Raw genomic sequence first — 23,680 nt, forward strand, 5'->3', positions numbered from 1 at the left:
TGACAAGAAATATAAAATTACTAATTCTGTTGAAATGAAAAAAGACAAAAATTAATGTAACCAACTGATTTTGTATCATAAAGAACTCTTTCATTCTAGTATTAAAAAAAAGAAACGGAACTGGAAATATACAATTCATACAAAGTTGGTTTGTTTAAAACTGAAATTAATATGTATATAGGGATATATGTCTGTCTGCATGTATGTATGTGCGTACGTAAGTATCTATATATTTCTGTTTCTAAAATGGGGTCTCTTCTTCACATGCTTTAATTTCCGTTTCCTTTCGTACGAACTTGATAAAATATGAATTTAACTTGTTATACAATTTACATTAATTAAACCATTTCAGTGATACAGGAGGTGAAGGTGACGCATAAAGGTGGTCAGACGGGTCAGATTAACGTCCTGGGACTGGTTGTATTCTCGCTTCTCATGGGAATTGTCCTAAGCAGGATGGAGAAAAAGGCCAAACCAATTTACGATTTCTGCAACTGTCTATCGGAAGCAACAATGACCATCTTCATCTACTTTATTTGGTGAATATTTAATGTAGGGGGAAAAAAATTGGTCTAAATTATCAATTCCTTTAAAAAGAAAGCATTCATTGAATTGTCGAAGAACAAGCATAAACTATGATAGTTTCGAGACTTATTCCGTCATATTTCCGTCTCTGAAATTAAATTTTTGACAAATTCGACACAATTTCTCAGTTGACGAAATGTCTTATATCTGCTTAAGTCGAACGGTTGATGAAACTCGCAATGTGTGCATACAAAATGTGGTGTTGTTTGTGTGAGATCGAGTATACGAATGCGATGTGGTGTGTTTGAGATCGAGAATATATACGCAATGTTGTGTACTTAAGATCGAGCATACATATGCGGTGTTCTGTTTGATATCAGGTATACATATACGGTGATGTGTGTGTGTGAGATCGAACATGCAGCTATGTTGTTATGTGTTTTAGATAGAGCATACATGTATTGTGCAGTGTTTTTGAGATCAGGCATACAAATGTGGTGTTGTACGTTTGAGATCAAACGTCAAATGCGAAGTTGTGCTATTTTAGATAGAGCTTGACGGTATTTCCTTATACGGTGTTGTGTGTTTGACATCACGCATAGAAATGAGGTGTTGCATGTTGGAGATCGAGAATACAAATGCTGTGTTATATGTTTGAGATGGAGCATACATGTCCGGTGTTGTTTTTTTTTTATATCAAGGATACGAATGCGGAGTTGTTTCTTTGAGAACGAGAATACAAATGCGGTGTTGGGTTTTTTGCAGACCATCATGGGTTTAAAATTGTATTCTATAAAAGCTGCCTAGTTGATTTTTGATGTTTGTTGGATCTAACCTTGCAACTTGTTAAGAAATTTCGAAGAAAGTGGAGTATGCTTTCTTGCTTATGCATGCGTGTCAGCGAATGTGTCCCTGCGTCAGTTCGTAATAAGATCAACCTACTCCAATAAAACTGAGGTCTAAAGTCTAAACATTATTGGTAGGATTTAGTTGTTAGATGTGCAAAGTGGCATCATTCGGTATGGGAGTAGCGGGAAAGAAGCTGAGAAATACACAGGAATATAATTTAGTTTCAGACAAATGAAACTATTTTATTACCTTTTGAACGTTAATCATACAGTCTTGTTAGCTAGCGTCTTCTTGTAACAAAGGAAGTTAGCTAGCAAGTTTTTAATTTTAATAAAATTTGAGACATTTCCTTAATTTGTCATTTGTATATGATATTCTGTACCGAATTAAAAATCCTCATTGAATTCAGTAGTTTTCCTATTTTACCAGGTATTCTCCCGTGGGAATAACATTTCTCATCGCCGGTAAGATCGTCGAGATGGAGGATTTCGGCGTCCTCGTTGGCCAGGTGGGCGTTTACTTCCTGACTGTTCTAACAGGACTTTTCATACATGGAATGATGGTTCTACCTCTCATATTCTTCGTCTGCACACGGCAGAACCCCTACAAGTTCATGTTAGGCATTTCCCAGGCAGCATTCACGGCATTCGGAACTTCCTCTAGGTTAGATTTATATTATATACAGCATATGTAACTCCCCTGACTAGTTACGCTTTGACTACAAACGGATCGTGAGGTTTTAGGTTACGTGAAGGAGTCGATCATTTGCGTTTGGTCCAAGTTCAATTCAGTGAGGCAAATACACCTTGCATACATTGTGCAAATACGAAACGAATTTCGTGCAACATCATGCACACACAATAGATACTAACGTCACCTGTAACCTCGCTATCATTTCGTGGCTGGATAGTAAGTATTAACATAAAAATATGACTCCCTCCTACCCCGATGCATCAAACCTTGGTACAATGGAAACACTAAATATACAGACTAAATGATTACAATTCTACACTCCAAAACCTTTGAACATTAATGGAAGCAAGATATATACACCAAACACCGAATGGAGAGGATGGTTGGGGGGTGGGGGGGGGTAGGTGGTTATGGGACAGGAGTCATAAATGTATACCACAGCACTGTTTGTCTGATTTGTCTCTAGGTACAACCAATAACTTTAAAGATTTTAATGATGATCTCAGAAGTGGACGACGCAATGGAGATTGTGTTACTAACACGTTGATCTTTTCAAATATTGTATACGTTAATTAATGAAACGATTATAAGACTATTTTCCAAAATTTTCGATTTTAATGTCCATTGAATAATACTTACACATTTAGAAAAACAGTGTAGGAATGGAAAATAGCGGATTTACTTCCGAAATTAGAATATAATATGTTTTGTTTGCATAGAAATAAAGAGAAGACGGTTTTAGCTAATTTAAAGAACAAACGTGTTACAAAATAATCAAGTAAGTAAATTAATTTATAATGACATTCATTGTATAGGTTCAATTGAAAGTAAAGTTTGTAAATCTATTTAAGTTTGTATACATATTCAGATTTTGTGTCAAAATGTATATATGTGAATTGATTTTTCATATTTCTTTTTAAAATCTAACAGATGCCATGTGATCGGTAAGGGTCGCAATGAAAATGAGTAAATTAATTTTCATTTACTTTACTGTAATCCTTATTCATGATTGTGAACAAAACTTTTTAACGTTTATACGTCTTTTGAGAAACGAAACGATTCCGTTTACACGTTATCTTACATTCTCCATGACGACCATAACGAAAACAGCTTAATGTCAGTGAAAACCAGCTTATCTGTTGAGTCTAATCAGTCTTGATGTAAAAAAATAAAAAGAGTTAATGAATTTGTTACAGTTTACCCTTAAGTCTGATAGTCCTCATTCACATGCATACCCATCACAATGACTTCATTTGAATAGTACTGCATTTTTAGTCTTCACTTTAAATCAACGAAACTTTCAATTAAACGGCCTGTCAATTCAATTATTTTGGAAACCAAACTAATTTTTTTAAATTTTATTCCAAACTAATTGCCGCTCTGTATTTTACATTTACTAAGGTTTAAAAAATGTGTGCTTCCTATTTGACTGGTTTTAAAATTTTGGTAGGCAGGTCGTTTTATTTCTCAAAAAAAAACCCCAAAAAACATTATATGTATTTCGTGTGATTTTTTTGGGACCATGGGAGAAAAAATAATAGGGTCCGCAATGAGAAACAGAGCTGGTCTGCCGACCGGAAACACACATGTTGTATGGTCTAATACGATTTCCCTGTTGGTATTAATACCACCTGGAACAAGTACGCTCGATGTAGATCAAACAGTCCCACATTAAGTGGTCTTTCAGTAACATAAAAAGCGGGGGTTTGTGTATGTGTGTGTGTGTGTGTGTGTGTGTGTGGTCTTAAAACACATCTTTGTAAAAGATGCACTAAACTTAGGTGATATAATATTGCTCGTAGTGAAAACTTGCACAGCCGACATTCACATAAATAAAGCTAACGTAATTTAAAGGGCATCAACAGGAATATTTAAGATAAGGATGCAGGATTAAATTTGGCATATAACGTTTCAAACCTGCCATATCCACTATGCTGTAAGGTCTCATATCAGGCATAAACATCGTGACTTGTTTTTCAGCGCACTGTGGCATTTTACTTTCGACATTTAAGAAGGAACTGCAGTTTTGAAAGTAATAATTGTCTGTTGAGTGAGGGTCTTTTTAGAACCAGCTTCAACAGTCGTGTGCCATGTTCTAAGGATTTATGTTGGCGTTTAGATGATTCAACATTGTACCTGTATTACCACTTTAGTCATCTACAGCACATTGACTGCATTTCATTATTTTCATTTCTACTATTTCTAACTCTGTGAAATATTTTTAAACTTCAGATCGTTCGCTTCTGTTAGTCATACTTTTGTGAACAAGATCGTGGAAAAAAAAGTTCATGCAATTGGTCACATGTTCTATTCCTTTAAACAGAAATTTGTAAAGGTTGACGTGACAAACAAGAAACGATGTAGTTTACACGTATAAATGAGACAGCCTAAATTTCTTAATATCTATTAATTTGCATGGTATGGATTGGTATCTACGATCAGTGGCGTCACTAGGGGGGTGCGGGGGTGCGGACCGTACCGGGTGACACCATCAGAGGAGGGTGACACCAAAATGATTGTCTATAAAAAAAAAATTGAATTTTTGTGCAGGAAAGAGGTCCATGGGGGGTGACACCATGAGCTACCGCACTGTGTGACGCCAACCCTAGTGACGCCATGGTCCACGATCAGGAACGGCCTTAGCAAACGTGGGGCCCGATTTGGATCATTTTGGCGGGGCCCCCTAGATTTATGCGCGGGACCCCTTTTGAGCACGGCGTTCGGAAATAAACTTTTAAACAAGTTTTGTATGATATTGAACATTAAAATTTCTTCCATCGATGACCACTGTACCTTTGTCAGCAGAACCTCGGAGACGTAATTCTGTTGTTGCGGGATCAATGGATATTTGTTTAATTAAAACAGCACCGAAACATGTCAGATACAATTTTAAAACAGCAATCTCTGTAATGTATTTTAGCCGAGCAACCTCTTTGTTTGACTTTGAGCATATATCCCCATAACGCTAAAGCAACTCAATGTACTGAGGGCAAAAATTGCTTTCTTCAGCCGGAGTTTACAGTTTCGAAAATTGGTAGTTTTTGCTATGTTAATTTTAAATTGTACTCAGCTTGTTACTATACCTAATTATGTTCTTTTCAAAATCATTTTCTTTTAGATAATTTGAAGAATGTTTTTCAGTTCTGCAACAATGCCCGTAACTCTTCATTGTCTGGAGGTAAACAACAAGGTGGACCCTCGCGTCAGCACATTTGTGGTCCCTGTCGGCGCCACGATAAATATGGATGGAACCGCGCTGTACGAAGCTGTAGCTGCGTTGTTCATCGCTAACGTCAACAACATCTTCATGGACTTTGGACAGATTATAACGATTAGGTATGGATTTCATAACAATAAGAGATCAAAATATTATGTGGTAATATGTTTATATGTGATGGGAGTTGTTTGCAATTTCATATGCCATCAGTGTAATTATTAGGACAGAATTTTTCAGTACAAGTAACAAGATTGAAAATTCCTCTAAATTGTGTTAAGAGTAAGTTTTGATTAAATTGTATTAGAAGTAAATTGATAAATCATACTGAAAGTAATCTTCTACTAAAATATATTGAGATTTAATCCATTTATTCGTATCCTACTATTCAACAATGATTGCGCTATTATGATCAAGTACGAAACGTCTTATAAAAAATATTACTTGTATCGCAGACTCAGCACAAAAGAGTATATTCAGCAGGTTATAAAAATAGCGAACTAGACAGATTCCAAAAATTCTTATGGAGGGCAAATGTGCTGATCTTGCAGAAGTACTTACGTAATAATGTACATAGACCTAGACAGTAATCTGTAAGAGACTACGAAGCCTCGCTTTGAGATTCTGGCCAAACGCAAGAGCTAAAGAACGCGCCATATTTGGCGTTGTCTTAAGAAAGCGGGTATATTAAGCCCAGCCGCGGGTCGACATGAGTTTTGCTGGCCAGAAACTCAAACAGGTTTTGTCTTTGCAGCTCGATCCCGAGTACCTTCAATTCCCCAAGAATGTAGTCACGTCTTAATCATCGAGTGACACTTACATCAAATGACTTGAACTTCCTTTCTTTTCTCTCTCTCTCTCTCTCTCTCTCTCTCTCTCTCTCTCTCGAAATTGAGAACGGATTGACTTAGAGTTTACGAAGCAAATCTTCACGTAAAAGCTGGTGTTTTAGAAAAGCACAACCAATACCATCAAAACACATAAACAAATCAGAACAATATAAGTGTATGTTTTATACAATGAATGAAATGACTCGTGTCCAAAAATCACCATGTTGCAATTTCAAATAGCCTGTTTATATTTGTATCCTTCATTTTTCAACCATGCGATAAAAGGGAAACAAAAGAGTAATTTCAGTTTCATGCAAAAATCCCAGTAGACGTCACAAAACCAGTTTATATTAGTCGTGATAAGAAATGGAAACAAACCAAAATTCCTTTGATTTCTTGGAATTAAATGAGTAATAAATGATTTAGTTGGGCTTTAGATTTGTTAAAGAAGATAAGAAATAGCGATAGAAAAGGATTGTAATTGCTATGATTACCTGAAAATGTCCTGGTAACCGTTATGACACTGATCGGCATAGCACCAGCTAGTTATTACGATATATTAACGGTCAGTTTCTATTACAGATGATAGTAATACCTTAAGATACTCGGACAGATTGCTCTCTATTTTCATTTCTTTATGAATTTCATCTGAAGATTGTTTTAAACCTCTATTTCAAGCAGTCAGCGTTGTTTGTAAACCTCGACGTATCACGGAACAAAACACGGATGTCGATTTGTTTATTTATTCGGTAGAACGTGCAGTAATATTTTGCAATATGAGATTCATTCTGAGACATCAAGGCCAATACTTGATCCGTGTGAGATCATCCTCGAATACAATATCGGTGTCTGCACTCCATAAAATTTCATATTACACTTGAAAATAGCTATATCACATTTGACAGTCTATTGCAAAAACACATTTAGATACATGGCTTAAAGACAAAATGTCTCTCCGAGGTAGGATGCACTTTTTGACCATAGTCCTGACCGTTTTATTATTTATGATATAATTTATTATACACATATGTACATATTCAGCAGAAAGTGTGTCACGCACCATGTTTATTAGATTAGTGGCTGGCAGGCCAGTTATCGTTTTCGGCTACATTTAATATGCCTGTTACTTAATTTTGGAGCTGCGAGAAAAGCTGTTGTTTGTTCTTGAGCATCAAAAGACGGCAAGTTCAGTAAACATTACAGATTTCTCGTCCAGATATATGGAAAACCCTTGAGGATTTAATGTTTTGAATTGCTCTCTTCATAGTTCCGTATGTAGGCTCAGCACATATTATCAAAGGTCATAGTTCAAATAGGCATTTATCGAAGCATGGCAACATGCCTTTGATTGAAAAGATAAGATCAGAACAAATCTTAATGGTATAAATAGGTGTAATGATACTAATTTTACCATTGTAATGCCAGTAGTAATATAATATTCGCTCCATAACGCTGCGTATATTTACATTTTAGTATCGAAACAGTGCTAATAATGGCAAGCCGAAGTATTGTTCAAAACGATGTGTAAAGTACATCACAGATTATGCTTTCCTAAAACTACAGATGTGTTGATAAATTTCTATCATTATCTCGAAGCTAATGTTACAAGAAAATATTATAAATGGGCTATAACTGTAACCCGTTACTAAACATTATCATTTTAAACATTGATAGGTTTTACCATCAGAAGGATTTTAAAAATCTCTTAATAACATACATAAACATTTTGCACTATCTGATTTCATTGTAAATACGACGAAGACTAACGTGCTAGTGGTTAGACATGGGTGTATATCATCGGATTGTGAGAAATGGTTTATTCTGAGAAGGCATTCTAAATTGTTTCTTGTTTTGATTACTGTTTTTCATTACGATGGCACCTTTTCCGAGAATCTAAGCACATGAGCAGGCAAAGCTTTAAAACCATGAAATTATATAATGTAGTAAAAACAAAAACAATCTTTCGAAGCATTAAGTTAATTGTTGAACACTAATTGCAGCCCCTTCTGATTACTATGACTACGAGATTTAGAATTGTAAAACAAATGTTGAGAAATTTAAAGAATTCATCTAAAATTTGTAATAGAATATTACATATTCATCCTCCAAATACTAAAAATGTCTCTGTTATGACAGACTGTGTAGGCATCCTTCACGTGTCGATAGATTATGAAGGAAAATCACATATTGGTTAAAATTATAGTATACAGAAAATGTTATTCTAAAACCTGTATATCATATTAATTCAGAATAATAATTACACAAAGGCTTTATCTCACTAAATATGTATTTTGCTATGGACCAGCAAGACTGTACAAATTTGCTTTACGTTCCCGTGTAGTTTAAGACAATATACTTTCGCATTTTGTGTTTATGTTCTCTCTACAATGTTATTAAAATACTGTGAAGACTCAATTATTAGAAACGATCTTGCGGCAACTGGTAATGTGCGATAACCGATCTAAAATCTCATAAATACATCCTACAGCTGTGGTTTTGAAAATCATGAAACGTGTTTGATTTAAGATAATATGTACAAGAGTTCTACTGTTGTGATATTGTTTTGTTGGTGTCTATTACAAAAAATTTGTTGTCAAAGAATTCCACACGCGATAAAGACCACTGATTATGTTAACGTGTTGTATGATGCGTTGTGAAAGATTGTCAGAAAAGTGACTGAAGAATTAAGACCGAAAAATGCAAGAACAGTAGTGTTCGCAAAGGAATATGAACTGATCAAGGATTTCATGGCTGAGCAGCTCATAACAAAAGAAAGAATATAATAGATAAAATGACAGTTTGGTTTGTTTATATTCATTTTGATGAGACAATCTAAAGAACGGCTGGCTAAAAGTTTAAATGATGACAAATGTAAAGGGATTCTAAAACAGTTTACAAATATACGTTCTAAATAGTTAAGGAAAGACAAGTACCATTATAGATACGTAACTAGCTTAGAAATGTTTAATGAAACAGTAATAACACAATATAAAAGTTTCTCTACTCACCTAACAATTCCAACATAACAAATGACAATTGCAAGTATATGCAGGACGCCATGGAACATTTCAACTTGAAAACGCATTGATATCTACACGAGTATTGAATAAGGGAAGATATACTGATAGTATGTGCTGTTTTTTATGACTTCGATTTATATGACAATTTGCAAACCAGGTCATAATTAAAGTACTCTGTCATTATTAAAGTACTACTAAATTAGCACACATTATACAGTATAAATATGCAGAATGAGATTATACAGTATAAATATGCAGAATGAGATTATACAGTATAAATATGCAGAATGAGAACTGTTGACAGACTATGATATGTTCCTATTGACTGAGGATAGCATAGGAGGCACAATACGTTGAAGTAAATCACTATTAATATTCGAACAAAAATGGATGAACAAATTGATGGTGGGTACGAAAGGTCTATTTCAAGGTTTAATTTAAGTCGTCATATGCCTATTTACTGACAACGTTTGCCCTTGGACAATGAACTAACACACACACACACACACACACACACACACACCCCTCTATACATTTTAGCATGAAACCTCAAAGTCATTCAAGATGTACCTTGTTGCTAAAAACCTCTGTATAGTAACTATTAGCCAGTATATCCAGACAGAAATCGTACAATGTACAGCTTGAAAATTAACTGGAGGGTTAGAAGAACATCTGTTCAAAATACGAAATATATATGATAGTGTCTTCAACATATATGCAAAGCATAAAAATGTTTGCGTTTTAGAAATGGGGTTGGAGATTCCATTATACTTGTATAACTCTAACCATTTGATGATTTTACAAAATTTCTTTTTGCCTATATCAGTTCAGAATGAATACATTTTTTCTTCACCCACAGAATGTTCTAATTGGAATGCCGTTCAGCTAATGTTTGAAAGGTCCATGAGCTTTCTTATCCTGTAGAACAAATAAGCTGTCCTTAGGATAGTAACTAGCGTTATGGAACTTGATCTTATCTGATGTTATCTTTGGCGTCATTGAATAAGATTTTATGTCTGCATTAATACACAGCGGTGTTAAGGCAAAAACTGTATCCATTGAGCATTGATAAATACGAAAAGAAAGTTTCTAAAATGATCAAAAAAATATATGCTCCAGAGCATCTAAAATTTACAACATGTCGTAATTCATCGGAAGGAAATTAAAACAGGTCGTAATTCATCACAAGGAAATTAAAACAGGTCGTAATTCATAGCAAGGAAATTACAACGAAACAACATTATATAGGTCATAAAAAAATCATGACATGTATAATATTAGAACTAAACGGCGTAGTATTTGTTGTCTGCGTATCAGGACAAGCGTGTATCTAATTGTCGTCTGCGCATCAGGACAAGCGTGTATTTAATTAACAATTTACAGACCAGTGAGCACTCTATAGTCAAAAGGAATAATCAAGTCTCATTACAAGTTTGTTTCTTTTGTCTCTCTCTAAGTATCTGTAACTAATCCCTACAGTATTCAATAACAAACATAGTGTATGTATATATATATATATATATATATATATATATATATATATATATATATATATATATATATATATATATATATATATATATATTCACACCAGTAGCTCTAAGAACTAATTTATTCTCCGGATATATTACCTTTGCATCCTTGAGTAACCAGTTTCTATCTTAAACCTTGTTCTTGTTGTTGTTCAGGAAAATGACACAATGACGAATGTTTATTTTTTGACTGCATTCAGTTTATGTCATCGTTCAGTGTGGAAATTGTCTTTGTGTAATTAGAGACCCCATCGATTATCATGTCAGACTCTTTCAAAAATATATATACAAACATAAAAACACAACGAATTCATTGTTTCGAATGTTTACTTCAACATCTGAGATAGTATTAGTATACATTTTGTGAGCTTCTAAAGTTTCTTCTTTTCTGATTTGCAGGTGGATGCCTTGTTGAACGTTAGTTGATTTATTACAATCTGTTATCGTGTGTACGTCTCATATCAAGCCAGCGAGAATGGCTATCGCTGTACAAACTGTTGGCATTACGTTACTTTCTGAGAGATTTTATTGTTAAACAAAGAAATACTTTGTGACTGATGCCGAAATTGAAAACCTTGGGAATAAAAACCATAATTGTTATGCTTTCATTAGCAACTGAGAATTTGTAACTTTGCTGAGTTTCAAGCGTGTCTGGATAACTATTCCCACTAGTTTTGCACAGTAAGTTGTATTGGCTGCAGTACTGCCTGCGAGTTCAATCTTTTAATGTAGTCATACATAAAGCATGTCTATTTATGCTCATATTATTAACTTATTGTGCAACTGATTCCTAAATACGCCATTCGAGATAAATGTTTTCCAAAAACCTGTCCTCTTGTTTCCAGCATTCTGCTACTTCAGATGCTTTTGCAAGTATTATGTCATATCTGAAATCCTTTGAAAGAGACTAAGGATAACGTGGAAAATGATCTATTTGTTTTTGAACGTCTAATGATATTAAAAACACCGCAAAGAGTTTCTGCACCAGTATGTTATGTGTCACAGTTTAACTGTATCAGTTTCTAATTAATTATTCCTTCTTCAAACCTTCTTGTGCTAACCAAAACAGAAAACCGCAAAATTCTTTATGTCAAGCTGTTGTCATTAAATTTGAAAGTTCTTTGCTGCTATGTGATATGGTGATGTGTTTCACGAGCATTCTAGCCCCCACCATTTTTTGGTACTTGTACATTGTTAGTATTCGTGCCTAATAACAGGAAGAAACTACCCTATATAATAAATATAGTGGAAGTGAGATTTGGTACTGCTATCTGTAAAATGTAATACTATTGTGTGTCTTTGGAATACAGTGATGTATTAAACTGTATCCCAGCTGTTAAATCTCCCCGGAATCAACGATCAAAGCAGCATGCAGTGATTATTGAGACATAACTTGAAAAATCAAAAAATGATAGTGTTCAGACTCCCCGGAATTAATTATCAAAGCAACATCTAGTGATTATTGAGAGATGACTCGAAAAATCACTGATTGGGAATGGGCCAACTGCTGGCAATAGCCATAAAATTGCATGAAACAATCACACCGTAAAATACGTGTTTGTACAGGTGTAGTGAATAGGAATAATCACCATTATAGTAATTTTTGGTTGCTATTGATAATCGTGAGTCTGTTATAATATAGTTTTCCATCTGTATGGATAAATTAGCGTGGCCAAAACCCCTAAACAGCCAAAGGGTTACATTTTCTTTTAATTTTGATAGTGCTTTGTGATCATTTAATATATGTCTTTCTACTAGCTCTCTCATCGTCGCTTTTTTCCATGCTTCCAAAACGCTTTCTTAAATTTCCTATGTTCATCATTAGCTGCTCTCAGCTGTCTTGGCTTTCGATAATGTTTTTTTTTTAAATATTTTTTTTATATGTTTAGATGACTGTATTTTAACTTTTCGCTGTTGTACTATGTTCCTGATCAAAATCAACTTTTCCTTATTACTTATCACTTTATCATTTCGTAAATATAGTATAACTTGCTGATGGTAAAAAATTCATGATGTTTTAAAACCTTTTGTCTCTAACTTTTTCCCAACCCCAGTGAAAGTTTAAAATAATACACCTGTAGCTCTCCCTGCAACGTTGCTGTTCCCTGACCACCTGAAGTTGTTGACATGTTAGCCTCCACCCAGTTGAAAATTATGGATGCTACTTTGCATTTCTTTTCAACTTCTCTTTAGTGTACGAACCTGACGATAAAATAATTTTTAATCTTGTTGTTTTGTGCAGCCAGGAATTAAGGAAATCCTGGCTGTGCTATGCACGTTTACCAGAAGCACAGCTTCATTGTCTATTCGCTGTGTAAAATAAAACGGTGCTGCACTTGGTGGCTTTTTACTAATGTATACCAATGAGACAGACAGCTGAGATTTTAAGTTTCAACGGACTTTATTCATTCTGTATATATTGTGTCGTGAATTTGTGATGAAGACCTACACTTGCACACTAACAAGGGGTGTACATTTGTCTGCAGCTTCGCCGTTTTATGGTATACTGTTATATTTATGACATTCTGTCTCTGAATTTCATTTAAAGCAGAAAAACTACCTTCTGTTGCAGGTGTACTCATTTACTATGCTTGAAAATGGCATACTAAAGGTGCAGTCATTTTCTGTTGTGTCACAATTTGTCAAGTGTGAACTGGTTATAATAAACTGAAATGATAAGTATTACAACTTCTTCAATATCCATGTTTGACGTTGGACTAACTGCGAACCTCAATAGCTTTTTTCAAAAGTATGCAATATGCAGTACTAAAAGTAGAGCTTAATGTTATTTGGTAAATTATGTTTATATTTTGTGTGTGTTTCTATCTGAATGTTTCTGTAGGTAATGACGATACTATTTAATGTTTCTGTAGGTAACATGTTTGACGTTGGACTAAATGCGAACCTCAATAGCTTTTTTCAAAAGTATGCAATATGCAGTACTAAAAGTAGAGCTTAATGTTGTTTGGTAAATTATGTTTATATTTTGTGTGTGTTTCCATCTGAATGTTTCTGTAGGTAATGACGATACTATTTAATGTTTCTGTAGGTAATGACGATACTATTTAATGTTTATGTAGGTAATGACGATACTATTTAATGTTTCTGTAGGTAATGACGATACTATTTAATGTTTATCTAGGTAATGACAATGCCATTTAATGTTTCTGTAGGTAACGATGTCATTTAATGTTTCTGTAGGTAATGACGATACTATTTAATGTTTATGTAGGTAATGACGATGCCATTTAATGTTTCTGTAGGTAATGACGATACTATTTAATGTTTCTGTAGGTAATGACGATACTATTTAATGTTTATGTAGGTAATGACGATGCCATTTAATGTTTCTGTAGGTAATGACGATACTATTTAATGTTTCTGTAGGTAATGACGATGCTGTTTAATGTTTCTGTAGGTAATGACGATACTATTTATTGGACAGAAAGGTTCAAGCATTTAGCAATGTATATTTCATTGTTCCTTTTACACATTTTGCCTTTGCATGATTTTTATTTTGCCTATACAGTGTTAAACATGTTGTCTGGTAAAGGCCAATGTCTTATTAATTAGTCGATACATAACACCGGAATGATTAGTATGCAACTTGATCTGTACCCATGTTTGAGTTTGATCTACTGACGTTGTCAACAACTTATTCAAAACCATGCAGTGAGCACGGATTTCAGTGCTACATGTAAAATGAGTTCATAATGTTTTTGTGTCTTTTTTTATTGCATTCGCCGTTTGTCTACAAGTATATGCTATGTACTACCTGAAACGTCAAAGCATTCATAGTACTGGGTTATACACATAGTTGTGTCATGTTGTTATTTACTATTTTGAACTTTAATGATCCCTAAAGGTTCGAGTAAAAACAGAAACATCTTTATTTTTCGACCAAATAAACAAGATACCGAAAGCAACCATGCCACCATATATAAAATCATATAGTTTGAAAAATGTAGCCTAAAAGAAGACCAGCCTATATCATTTCTTTCATTTTGTGATGCTGCATTATGCACAATTTTTGATGTTTCCTACTCTTTTCTTAATATTTTTTAAATTATTCAACTTTAGCTTTCAAATTCCTGTGAACGTTTTCCAAGTTGTTTGCCAATATCAACTCTACTAGACTCGTTAGATTCGTCATTCTTTTAGTCTTGTCCAACTTCCAGTTGATTGTAATGCAATTTCAAATGCTGTACCAAATATAAACATTAATCGGATCAACAGTTACATGTCAACTGACTTCATATTTAATTTAAGTAGTGAAAATTAATTTGAAATGTAATTAGGTAAGTGAACAAGATGGACTCAAGACGTGTCCTATTTGTAGAGAAGATTTTATTTTATCTTCAAACAGTAATTACATGCGTCTTAAAAATACAAATTATAATTGTATTTCACAGATGGAAACAGCTAGAATATCACAAACAAGTTAGCATAAATTTAGTTGAGAAAACAATCAAACATTATACGTAGATAAACAGAGAAAATGTAATATATTTTTACAAATGAATATAGCGACCAATGGACCGTCCATATATGACGTCATGGAATGTGGGGTAAGGGGGTCCGACTTGTAAAATGATATGTGACTATGGGGGGGGGGGGCGTAGTAGGGGATTTTGAAAATTGTGATGTCACAAAAAATACATCAGCACCTTCTACCAGAGAAGATTAAAACTATGCAGCATTGCACTACTACTTTAGGGAAATTGAGGAGGGTCCAGTCAGCGTACTCTAATGCTCAAATACGATATATTAAGGTTTACACAACAACGGTGGGGGGGGGGTATTAAGGTGGCAATATATTCTGAAAGAGTATCAGCTAAAATGAGCATTTTTGAGAGACGTGGGTGACTGAAGGCGTCGAACTTGGTTTCTGTTAGATGTTTTAGTGGGGTTTTTCTGGTATAAAAATTTGCCTAATCTGCAGAGGATCGTTGAAGGCGTAGTCAGAAGGGACATGGTGTTAACATAATCGAGGTGTTCGGCGAACGTTGATGCCATCAACTTAAAACAAACAAAAAAAAACAGTATGATCGCTATTCTTATAGAAAATTTATTTAAAAAATTCAAATGCAATTTAATGTTATCTATGTGACAGTGCCAGTCTTGTACTGTGTTTAAAAAAGGTAAATAGAGCATAAAATAGCACGTAAAATTCAGTCAGCCAATATTCAATAACATCATACGGATGTCGAATCGTTAGTACTCACTTATAAGTCGAGATCAACAGCAAATTGTACAGACCCAGATCTGCCGTCGCACAATGAGTCAGCAAATCTTCATCTGTGCAGTTTTTTTTAGTAGTAATCAGTAGAACAAATAATAACATAGACCCTGGTCTAACGGCGCATTCAGTCGTAGTGAACACCATTTCCTGCTCTATTGATTTTACAAGGTTTTTGATTATGTCAAGACGGAACAGGCGAGAGAATGCGTTCCATAAAGTCTTGTTTTCTTATCTGCTTTTGTGTGTCCGCTTTTGCTTTTATGTTGCTGTTTTTTTTTGTTTGTGTTTTTTTTTGTTGTTGTTGTGTTTTTTTTTTTGTTGTTGTTGTTTTGTAGTCATCCCACCAAACGTATTTTATCCAATACCTTTACGATCAGAGTTCATCGAAGACAGCATACGATTCTAAAACAGCTATGTATACATGATTTAATTGATTGTTGCAAACTGTACCTTCTCTTCATGATTTAATTGATTGTTGCAAACTGTACCTTCTCTTCTACAACTGATGTTAATTTGATTAAAAACTAAATCAATCGTTTTATTCCCACGCTAGTTGTAGCGAGAAAATGAGCTATTGATCGCATAATATAGACGATTGTTTAAAAATACAAAAGCTCGTATTAACCCACATGTAACAAGCATCAATGTGAGGAAACACCACTATGCTCCAAGTTACTTTAAGTTGCTTAAAGAAAATAACACAGTTTGTTTGTTTTGTTTTTTTACGTCTACTCATCTTCGCTAGCCATTGTTCCGATATGATAGTCTTAACTACACCTTGTCGGATCGAACAGATATTTTAGTGCTTTGTCCTAGCGACATCTATTGGAATTTTATGAGTTGCCTCCCTTAGTATGTAATGCCAACTAACCAATAGCGTGAAACAGCGGAACATCGCACACCGGCCGAAAATGGTGGAAGCAATTGACATTAAAAAGGATACTTTTTAAGTTTAACATCGCAAGTATGGCTACGTACCAGAGCGAAGTCATTACAGATGTATTTGAGTGAAAGGTATTTGTACAAACATGGACCGACAGTGGAAAATTGCTTATATATCGGTCCATTCAAGATGCATGCTTCCCTTGTCTCGATTATGTAGGAACAGTGTTCAAATTTGAACAACTTAATTTTGATTGAATGTGGTGGCTTGCAGCAGCAACCAATGAAATTCACAGACCCGAAGCACAGAAATATTTGCTCGATACGCCAAGGTGTAAATAGGGTTATCATATCGGAACCTAGGCTTGCGAAGATAATGTCTACTGTGTATTCTGTGCAAATACACCCATGCCATGGCATCACAAATGACGTCAAAACATTTTGCACAGGAAATGGGCAACGACTGTGGCATCCAAATGTATTTCAAAAGGCAGTTCGCGGACACCCATTGATTGTAGGAGCCAGAGATAGCTTTCTTTATGAACCTCTATGTGCCTTTATTTGTGTTATAGGAATCCGGTGTGCTTGTGCGCTTAGGTGAGAACAAATTACTGCGTAGCCATAGTAGTGTGTCTGCTACGCATGAATGCCTTTATGCACAGCTGTGGTCCATCATTATTTGGAAATGTGCACGTAGATGAGTTGCTGTTGTTTTGGGGGTTTAACGCCATTTCTCGGCACACGATATGCTATACAAGGCGGCCAGTCTAACCCGGAAAAGCCCCGGTAAGAACCACCTACACACGGAAAGCTTGCCAAGCTTTCTCGCATATACACATTGGCCGAGCCCGGGACTCGAACCCACGTGGAAAGACGTGGGATATCAGTGATTGGTAAAGGGGAGAATACCCGGCCACCGAGAGACCCCGCTTAGTTGAGAGGGTATGGGGGGGGGGTGTGCATGAAGGTAAAGAATAGGTGCTGTTACACAGTGGCGTCGCTAGGGGGGTGCGGGGGGCACACACTGCTCGGTCTAGTCGGATTTCATAAGCGGATAACCGATCATAGTTAAATACATGACTAGCAGGCACAGCAGTGGCGTCGTTAGGGGGATGCGGGAGGTGCGGACTGCATCGGGTGACACCATCAGAAGCGGTGACACCAAAATGACATTACTAAGGATTCTGTATGGTCTGTTACAGAAGGAGGACCATGGGGGTGACACCATGAGCTACCGCACTGGGTGACACCAACCCGAGTGACGCCACTGCTGTTACACGTGGACTCCTGGCTCTCAGTAAAGGATGGATTAAACAATTGCCTAACTTGAAGGATAATATTAATTCATCTGATAAAAATTTCAGTTCATATTATCACGCATCCTTGTGCAAGATCCAGCGATATATATTTTTTTCATTTTTGTGTATAGCTTTTGTACGGTTAGGAGGAAACAAAAATTGTTCTCCCACTAGCTGAAGGAGTCACGTGACCCCCAATGCGGTTTTTATTTGCATTCGAGGAAGAGTTTGCTCTTAACATGTTTGTAACACGTGTCAAAAGTTAAGACTTCACAGGCCACCAACAAGTGTCACAAGTCCAGATTATAAAAAACACCAATAAGTGTAAAAAGTCATGATTAAATAAGTGTCAGAATTCAAGACTAAAGAAACCACCAGTAAAGTGTCAAAAGTCACAATTAACAAGCCACCAACAAGTGTCAAAAGCCAAGATTAAACAAGCTACTAACAAAGAGTCAACTGTCATTACTGATATATCCTCTCATACAAAAGTTAATTTGTCAATAAAGCTGTAAAGATAAGTCAGACATTTTAAAACTGGTTTCACTTTTCAAACTATATTCACAAGCATCAAGCTGGCAGTTGGATATCTAGTAATATTCCTTATTTCTTACACACTCAGTACGTTTCCTGTTTCGGTATTTGACACTTTTATCTTCTTTGTCGTTTGGGATAAGGGTGATGTGTGAATGTCTTATTTGGAGGGAGGGGGCTATTGAGTGCTTAAAAGCACTTTTAGTTAATTTTGTTTTTCTATCCTTTGTTGTTGGAAATGTGAAATTCTTCTGTGAGTGCTTGGGTTTACGTTTTTTCATCGAGTCCACTTAACGAGGTTCAGTGACACGACTCGTATGCTCAGCATACAAAGTTAAAATGGTTTCAGAGCTTTTTCTTTCGATCAAAAGGCTGACATATTTGACGGCGAATTCTTATAATTTATATAAACTTTAAATATTACGGTGTATTTTGTCAAATTTGGTTAAATTTTATTCATCTGGTTCTGAGCAGTCATATCTAAGATTTCCATAATTTAGCACTTCCATCTGGATGCGGATCAATGCCATTTTCATGAACTTGAAAGGACTTTATGTCAGGATGCTTTCTATCAAATAAGTCAAATTCTGTTCAGCGCTTTTTTTACAAGTCGTTTGAAGGTTTTTCTATTATTTAAGCGTTTATTTTAAGTGCACCAAGACTTTGAAGGTTATGTCGTGCAGAAGCAAGTACAGTACTGTGCACACAACAGCTGCAGATTCTGGCGTGACACGATAGTAGGAATATAATCCGCAAGTCCAAGGCCTTAATCACTGAGCTACCGCAGGGTGCATTCTGTTAAATTTCGTTTATTTTATTATGCTTAGCGTTTCTTTTCTTCATTTTTCAGCAACAGCAGCCACATATGATGACGTCTTGGCATCAGTTGTACAAATTTGAAACATCTCTGTGCTATGTTTTCTGTTAAATTTTATTGTATTCTTTTGGTCGTTGTTTGAAAAGTCAATTTATAAGTTAATCTGTTTTAGTAACAGCGGCGATTACATATTGGCGTAATTTATATACAGACTGAAAAACCTTGATGAAAGGATGTTTACTTTCAAATCTGGTTAACTTTTGTTTGTCGTATTTTTAAAAGTTTATCAAGGTTTTATGTCTTTTTTAATAACGACAACAGATCTGAAAGCTAATCGGCATCATTTCACTAACTTGAATGCCTCTATACCCGAATGATTTCAGTTAATATTATGGAATTTTTTAATAGAAAAAAAGTAATTTTATGGTGTTTTTTTTCTTCTTTTTCTATCGTAGTAACGGCGGCTATGTTACACAACGACTTGGCGTCATTTGTCATCAAGCCAGGATACTTTCGGTCAGATTTGGTTTACATTTGTTCAGAGGTTATAGGTGATTATATTTTTTTATATATAAATGCGGCCATATTTGATGGCGGATCGGCCTCATAGTGTTAGAAGGTCTCCGTGCCAGGAGGTTCATTTCAAGTTTGGTTTCAATTAAAAGAAACCTGAAAATAGTCAGCGGAAGACGGAGGGTGACAAAGGTCGCAAATAGGGTTATGCAATAGCTCACTTGGTCTTTGGGGGATTGGGGAGGGGGGGGGGCGGTCTTTTGCATCAATGTTGGATTGCCCTAAAATCGTTTTAAAGTATCGACTAATAACGAATTGATAGCTGACATAATGGTATATAGTCTGAGTTTCATAAAACCCTTGCCACCCCATGTTTTTATATTTGGACATTTATGTTGGAGTGTACACCCCAAAATAAATGTCCAAATATTAAAATTGGGGTAGCAAGGGTCATATGAAACTCAGACTGTATGTATGAGGATTAAATGAAGCCAGCGCAAAACATTATATAATTTATTTGGTTTTTAATATTTTTTCAGCATAACTGCCACGGCAGCATCAATCGGGGCAGCCGGTGTGCCTCAGGCTGGTCTCGTTACCATGGTGATAGTGTTGTCTGCAGTAGGACTTCCTGTTGATGACATCACACTTATCCTCGTTGTTGACTGGTTTTTGTACGTATCTAAGATATGATTTACTCCCATGATTAATCGATTTCTCTCAGTATCCGAATTTGTAAAGATAAACTCGGATGTGTGTAAGTAAACTTCCAGCCACATAATACAGATATCATACATAAAAAAAGAGTTGGTTGGTGTTTTTTTTTTTTTTAGCCCCCCCCCCCCCTTGATAAAAACAGCCGAGTCAAATGGAGAAAACCACCAAGTACACTTCAAGAACTCCAAACGTCCTAGTACCTAGGTACGCCGTCAGATCTGGGAACCAACCCAGAAACTATCGCGCAATCTCTACCGATCATAATATGTACAGGTGGTTGTATATTTATTGTATAAAAAAAAAACGTAGTGTCTACGCAACTGTTAACTCAAAAGGGGTTAAAAAAAAAATATGCAAGAGAAAATAGATTTACTTATGAAAATTTGAACTAAAATATTAGTTGAACCACATGAATGTATGCATGTTCAAAATACGACCTCGTCACGTATATGAGGATGCTAATCATCAGCATATTAAGCAAAACAACTGAATGGCTTATGCAATATATATTACTCTCTCTCTCTCTCTCTCTCTCTCTCTCTCTCTCTCTCTCTCTCTATATATATATATATATATATATATATATATATATATATATATATATATATATATTTGTGTGTGATGTTTTGTTTTGTCTGTTTTTAGGGATCGTTTCCGAACCATGACAAATGTTACTGGGGACTGCATTGGGGCTGGCATCGTGTATCACCTATCTAAACACGAGTTGCCACCTCTGAGGGAAGAAGGGAGAGAAGAAGAACACATTGAAATTAACATACAGCAGGACAATCCAAGCAGTGGAAAGCAACCAAACAGTACAGAATGCCCGACCATCGCTGTACTATAGAGGGAATGAATATAAATCATGAGCAACCACAGGTATCTGAGGCAAGTTTGATACTAAAATGGGTCAAAGTCACGAATATAGTATGGCGAAAGTACATCTGGCGTGGTTAAATCCCTTCGAATGCATGGCCCGTTCAACAAGTACATAATACGATACAACGGTCGATAAATTTCATTTTAATCCCTCGATTTCTTAATAGTATTCGCGTTGACAGCGACACTTTAGCAGTGGCATTATAAGGGTGAAAGACGCCCGGGACAACGATAAAGGCCCAAAGAGGTTTTGGCGCTAAGTATCCCACCCCGGTAGTAAGGTACTGCTTTTCAGTGATCCAAGAATAATTTTAAAGTTGAGACATTTTTTTTATACGAGCATCTGTACGTGTTATACATGTGAGAAGTTAAGAGGCAAAGATTGCCCTCAAGCTAGTGTTGTACGACATTGACGTTTACGTCCATGTTTTAAAGTCAGAGGTATCTTATATGAATAAGTGGCATTTTTTAAAATATCTTTGATATGAAATCTGATTCACTATTCGATCACTACTGATAAAGTTTATATGCTGCTTGAAAAAGAAAACGGTTAATGGCTGGTTGTAAGGGTGAAGGATGAAAATGGAAGGCAATATAGAAGCAAAGCTAATCAAGTTGGGTTTTGTTTTAAGAGTCATTAGCGAAACTAATGTGCAAATCATCTCAGTCTATCGAAAAGAAGTAGAAACTGACAAATGACTGGGAGACAGCAAATGATTTTCCGACAAATATTTAAAACTCTAGCTCTTATATGGAAGATTAATTCCGATCACAATGACTGCTATCTTTTTATCACAGTAGTAGAATATGTGGAAGAGAATTCAGACCATCACAGGAAGGCACGCACAATTAACCCTGTTTTTAAGTTAAATTGTAAGGAAATTACTCTCCATCTCATCTCCAATCATATATTTGGTCTGATATATTTTGCAGATGTTGAAATCTCGAGTAAGATTGGGTTACAAAACGAAGTTGTTCACCATTTTCGATAACAATCTGCAGTAGCTTCTCGTGTGTCGGTGGTTTGTCCCCGGGGTTTCCCAGGGTTCTTCCTCCACCAGTTATACTGGCCGCCATGTATAGCCTGTCTTGTGCTGAAATATGGCGTTAAACTCCACAATAACAACAACTCTTATTCCACCTTATTTACATTCCCACAACTCTAGGATATATCTAAGTCGCACTGCCTCCTAACTGATTTATGTCGCAACACAAACCACCTGACATAATTATCCTATGGAAAATTTTCCCAAAACTGTTAACAGGTTAAATATACAGAAAAACAAATAAATATTCCATTTACAGCTTAGTGCAATCGACGGTCAAGGGCCAAACGTTAAAGTATATATAAGCCTGACTCTGTAAGAATCTGTTGATGATACGGTAGCCATTATACTGTATAGCTATTGGCATTCAACTATCGACTTTGGTGCAGTTGAACACTCTTTATCTTCACTTCGGGAAACATTAAAATAGTCTCACCAAATAACCTTATTATATTCATTTTAGGTAACTATGAACAAAGGGATTGTAGCGCGTGGGGGGGGGGGGATTACAGGTGTATAAAATTAAAGATGTGCAGGAAAGAACGGTCATCGTTTAATAGTATCCGGTTTCTATTTAGCAACAAATGGGGCAGGAGGACTTGGAATATCTGTATCAATGTCAGGGAGGAAATTTGACAAATCTGGGTAATATTCTTCTGTAATGCTGGTTCAGCATCATGACATTTCTGGGTAATGGATTATCTTCTTAAATGCTGGTTCAGCATCATTTAGTTATGGTATGGTCTGTAGGGCCTGTCCTTCATATAGTAAAGGTTAGCTAATCATATTGTGTGTGTAAGGGAAGTGGGTTGTGGCGTGTGGTTACATCTTTAGACATAAACAGTAGTTTGCCAACATGACTGTAATTTATTAAATACCACTGAGGCCCCCTCACCCTGAAGCCATAAGGTTATATGGACAAGAGATCTCGGGTCAGATATCTTTTATGTAAATCGATTTCAATATTCTCGCCAAGATAATAAGGTCGGGGCTGGGGTATTCTCAAATATCAAAATCGAGGAAACATATTTAGCAATTAATTCGTAATAAACTACTAAAAGTATATTTTAATCAATAATAAACTGTTTT

At 35.6% G+C, this 23,680-nt stretch overlaps 1 protein-coding gene across 2 annotated transcripts in view; it reads left to right on the forward strand.

Moving 5' to 3' along the window:
- LOC149779438 (excitatory amino acid transporter 1-like) overlaps nucleotides 1-23,680 on the forward strand; it is an 86,160-nt gene that overhangs the window by 55,772 nt on the left and 6,708 nt on the right. Inside the window, exons 4-8 of one of the 2 annotated variants that reach the window (XM_089940102.1) lie at nucleotides 353-539; nucleotides 1,804-2,037; nucleotides 5,209-5,403; nucleotides 20,489-20,623; nucleotides 21,312-21,545. In XM_089940102.1, the coding sequence (XP_089796228.1) occupies nucleotides 353-539; nucleotides 1,804-2,037; nucleotides 5,209-5,403; nucleotides 20,489-20,623; nucleotides 21,312-21,513 (953 nt within the window). In that variant the 3' untranslated portion in view covers nucleotides 21,514-21,545. Of the gene's footprint in view, nucleotides 1-352; nucleotides 540-1,803; nucleotides 2,038-5,208; nucleotides 5,404-20,488; nucleotides 20,624-21,311; nucleotides 21,555-23,680 lie in introns of both variants that reach the window. The other variant, XM_089940101.1, reaches the window with a different exon arrangement.

The sequence above is a fragment of the Sinohyriopsis cumingii genome, chromosome 17 (genome assembly GCF_028554795.1).
Source record: "Sinohyriopsis cumingii isolate HCF-2022 chromosome 17, ASM2855479v2, whole genome shotgun sequence".
Classification (NCBI taxonomy): domain Eukaryota; kingdom Metazoa; phylum Mollusca; class Bivalvia; order Unionida; family Unionidae; genus Sinohyriopsis; species Sinohyriopsis cumingii.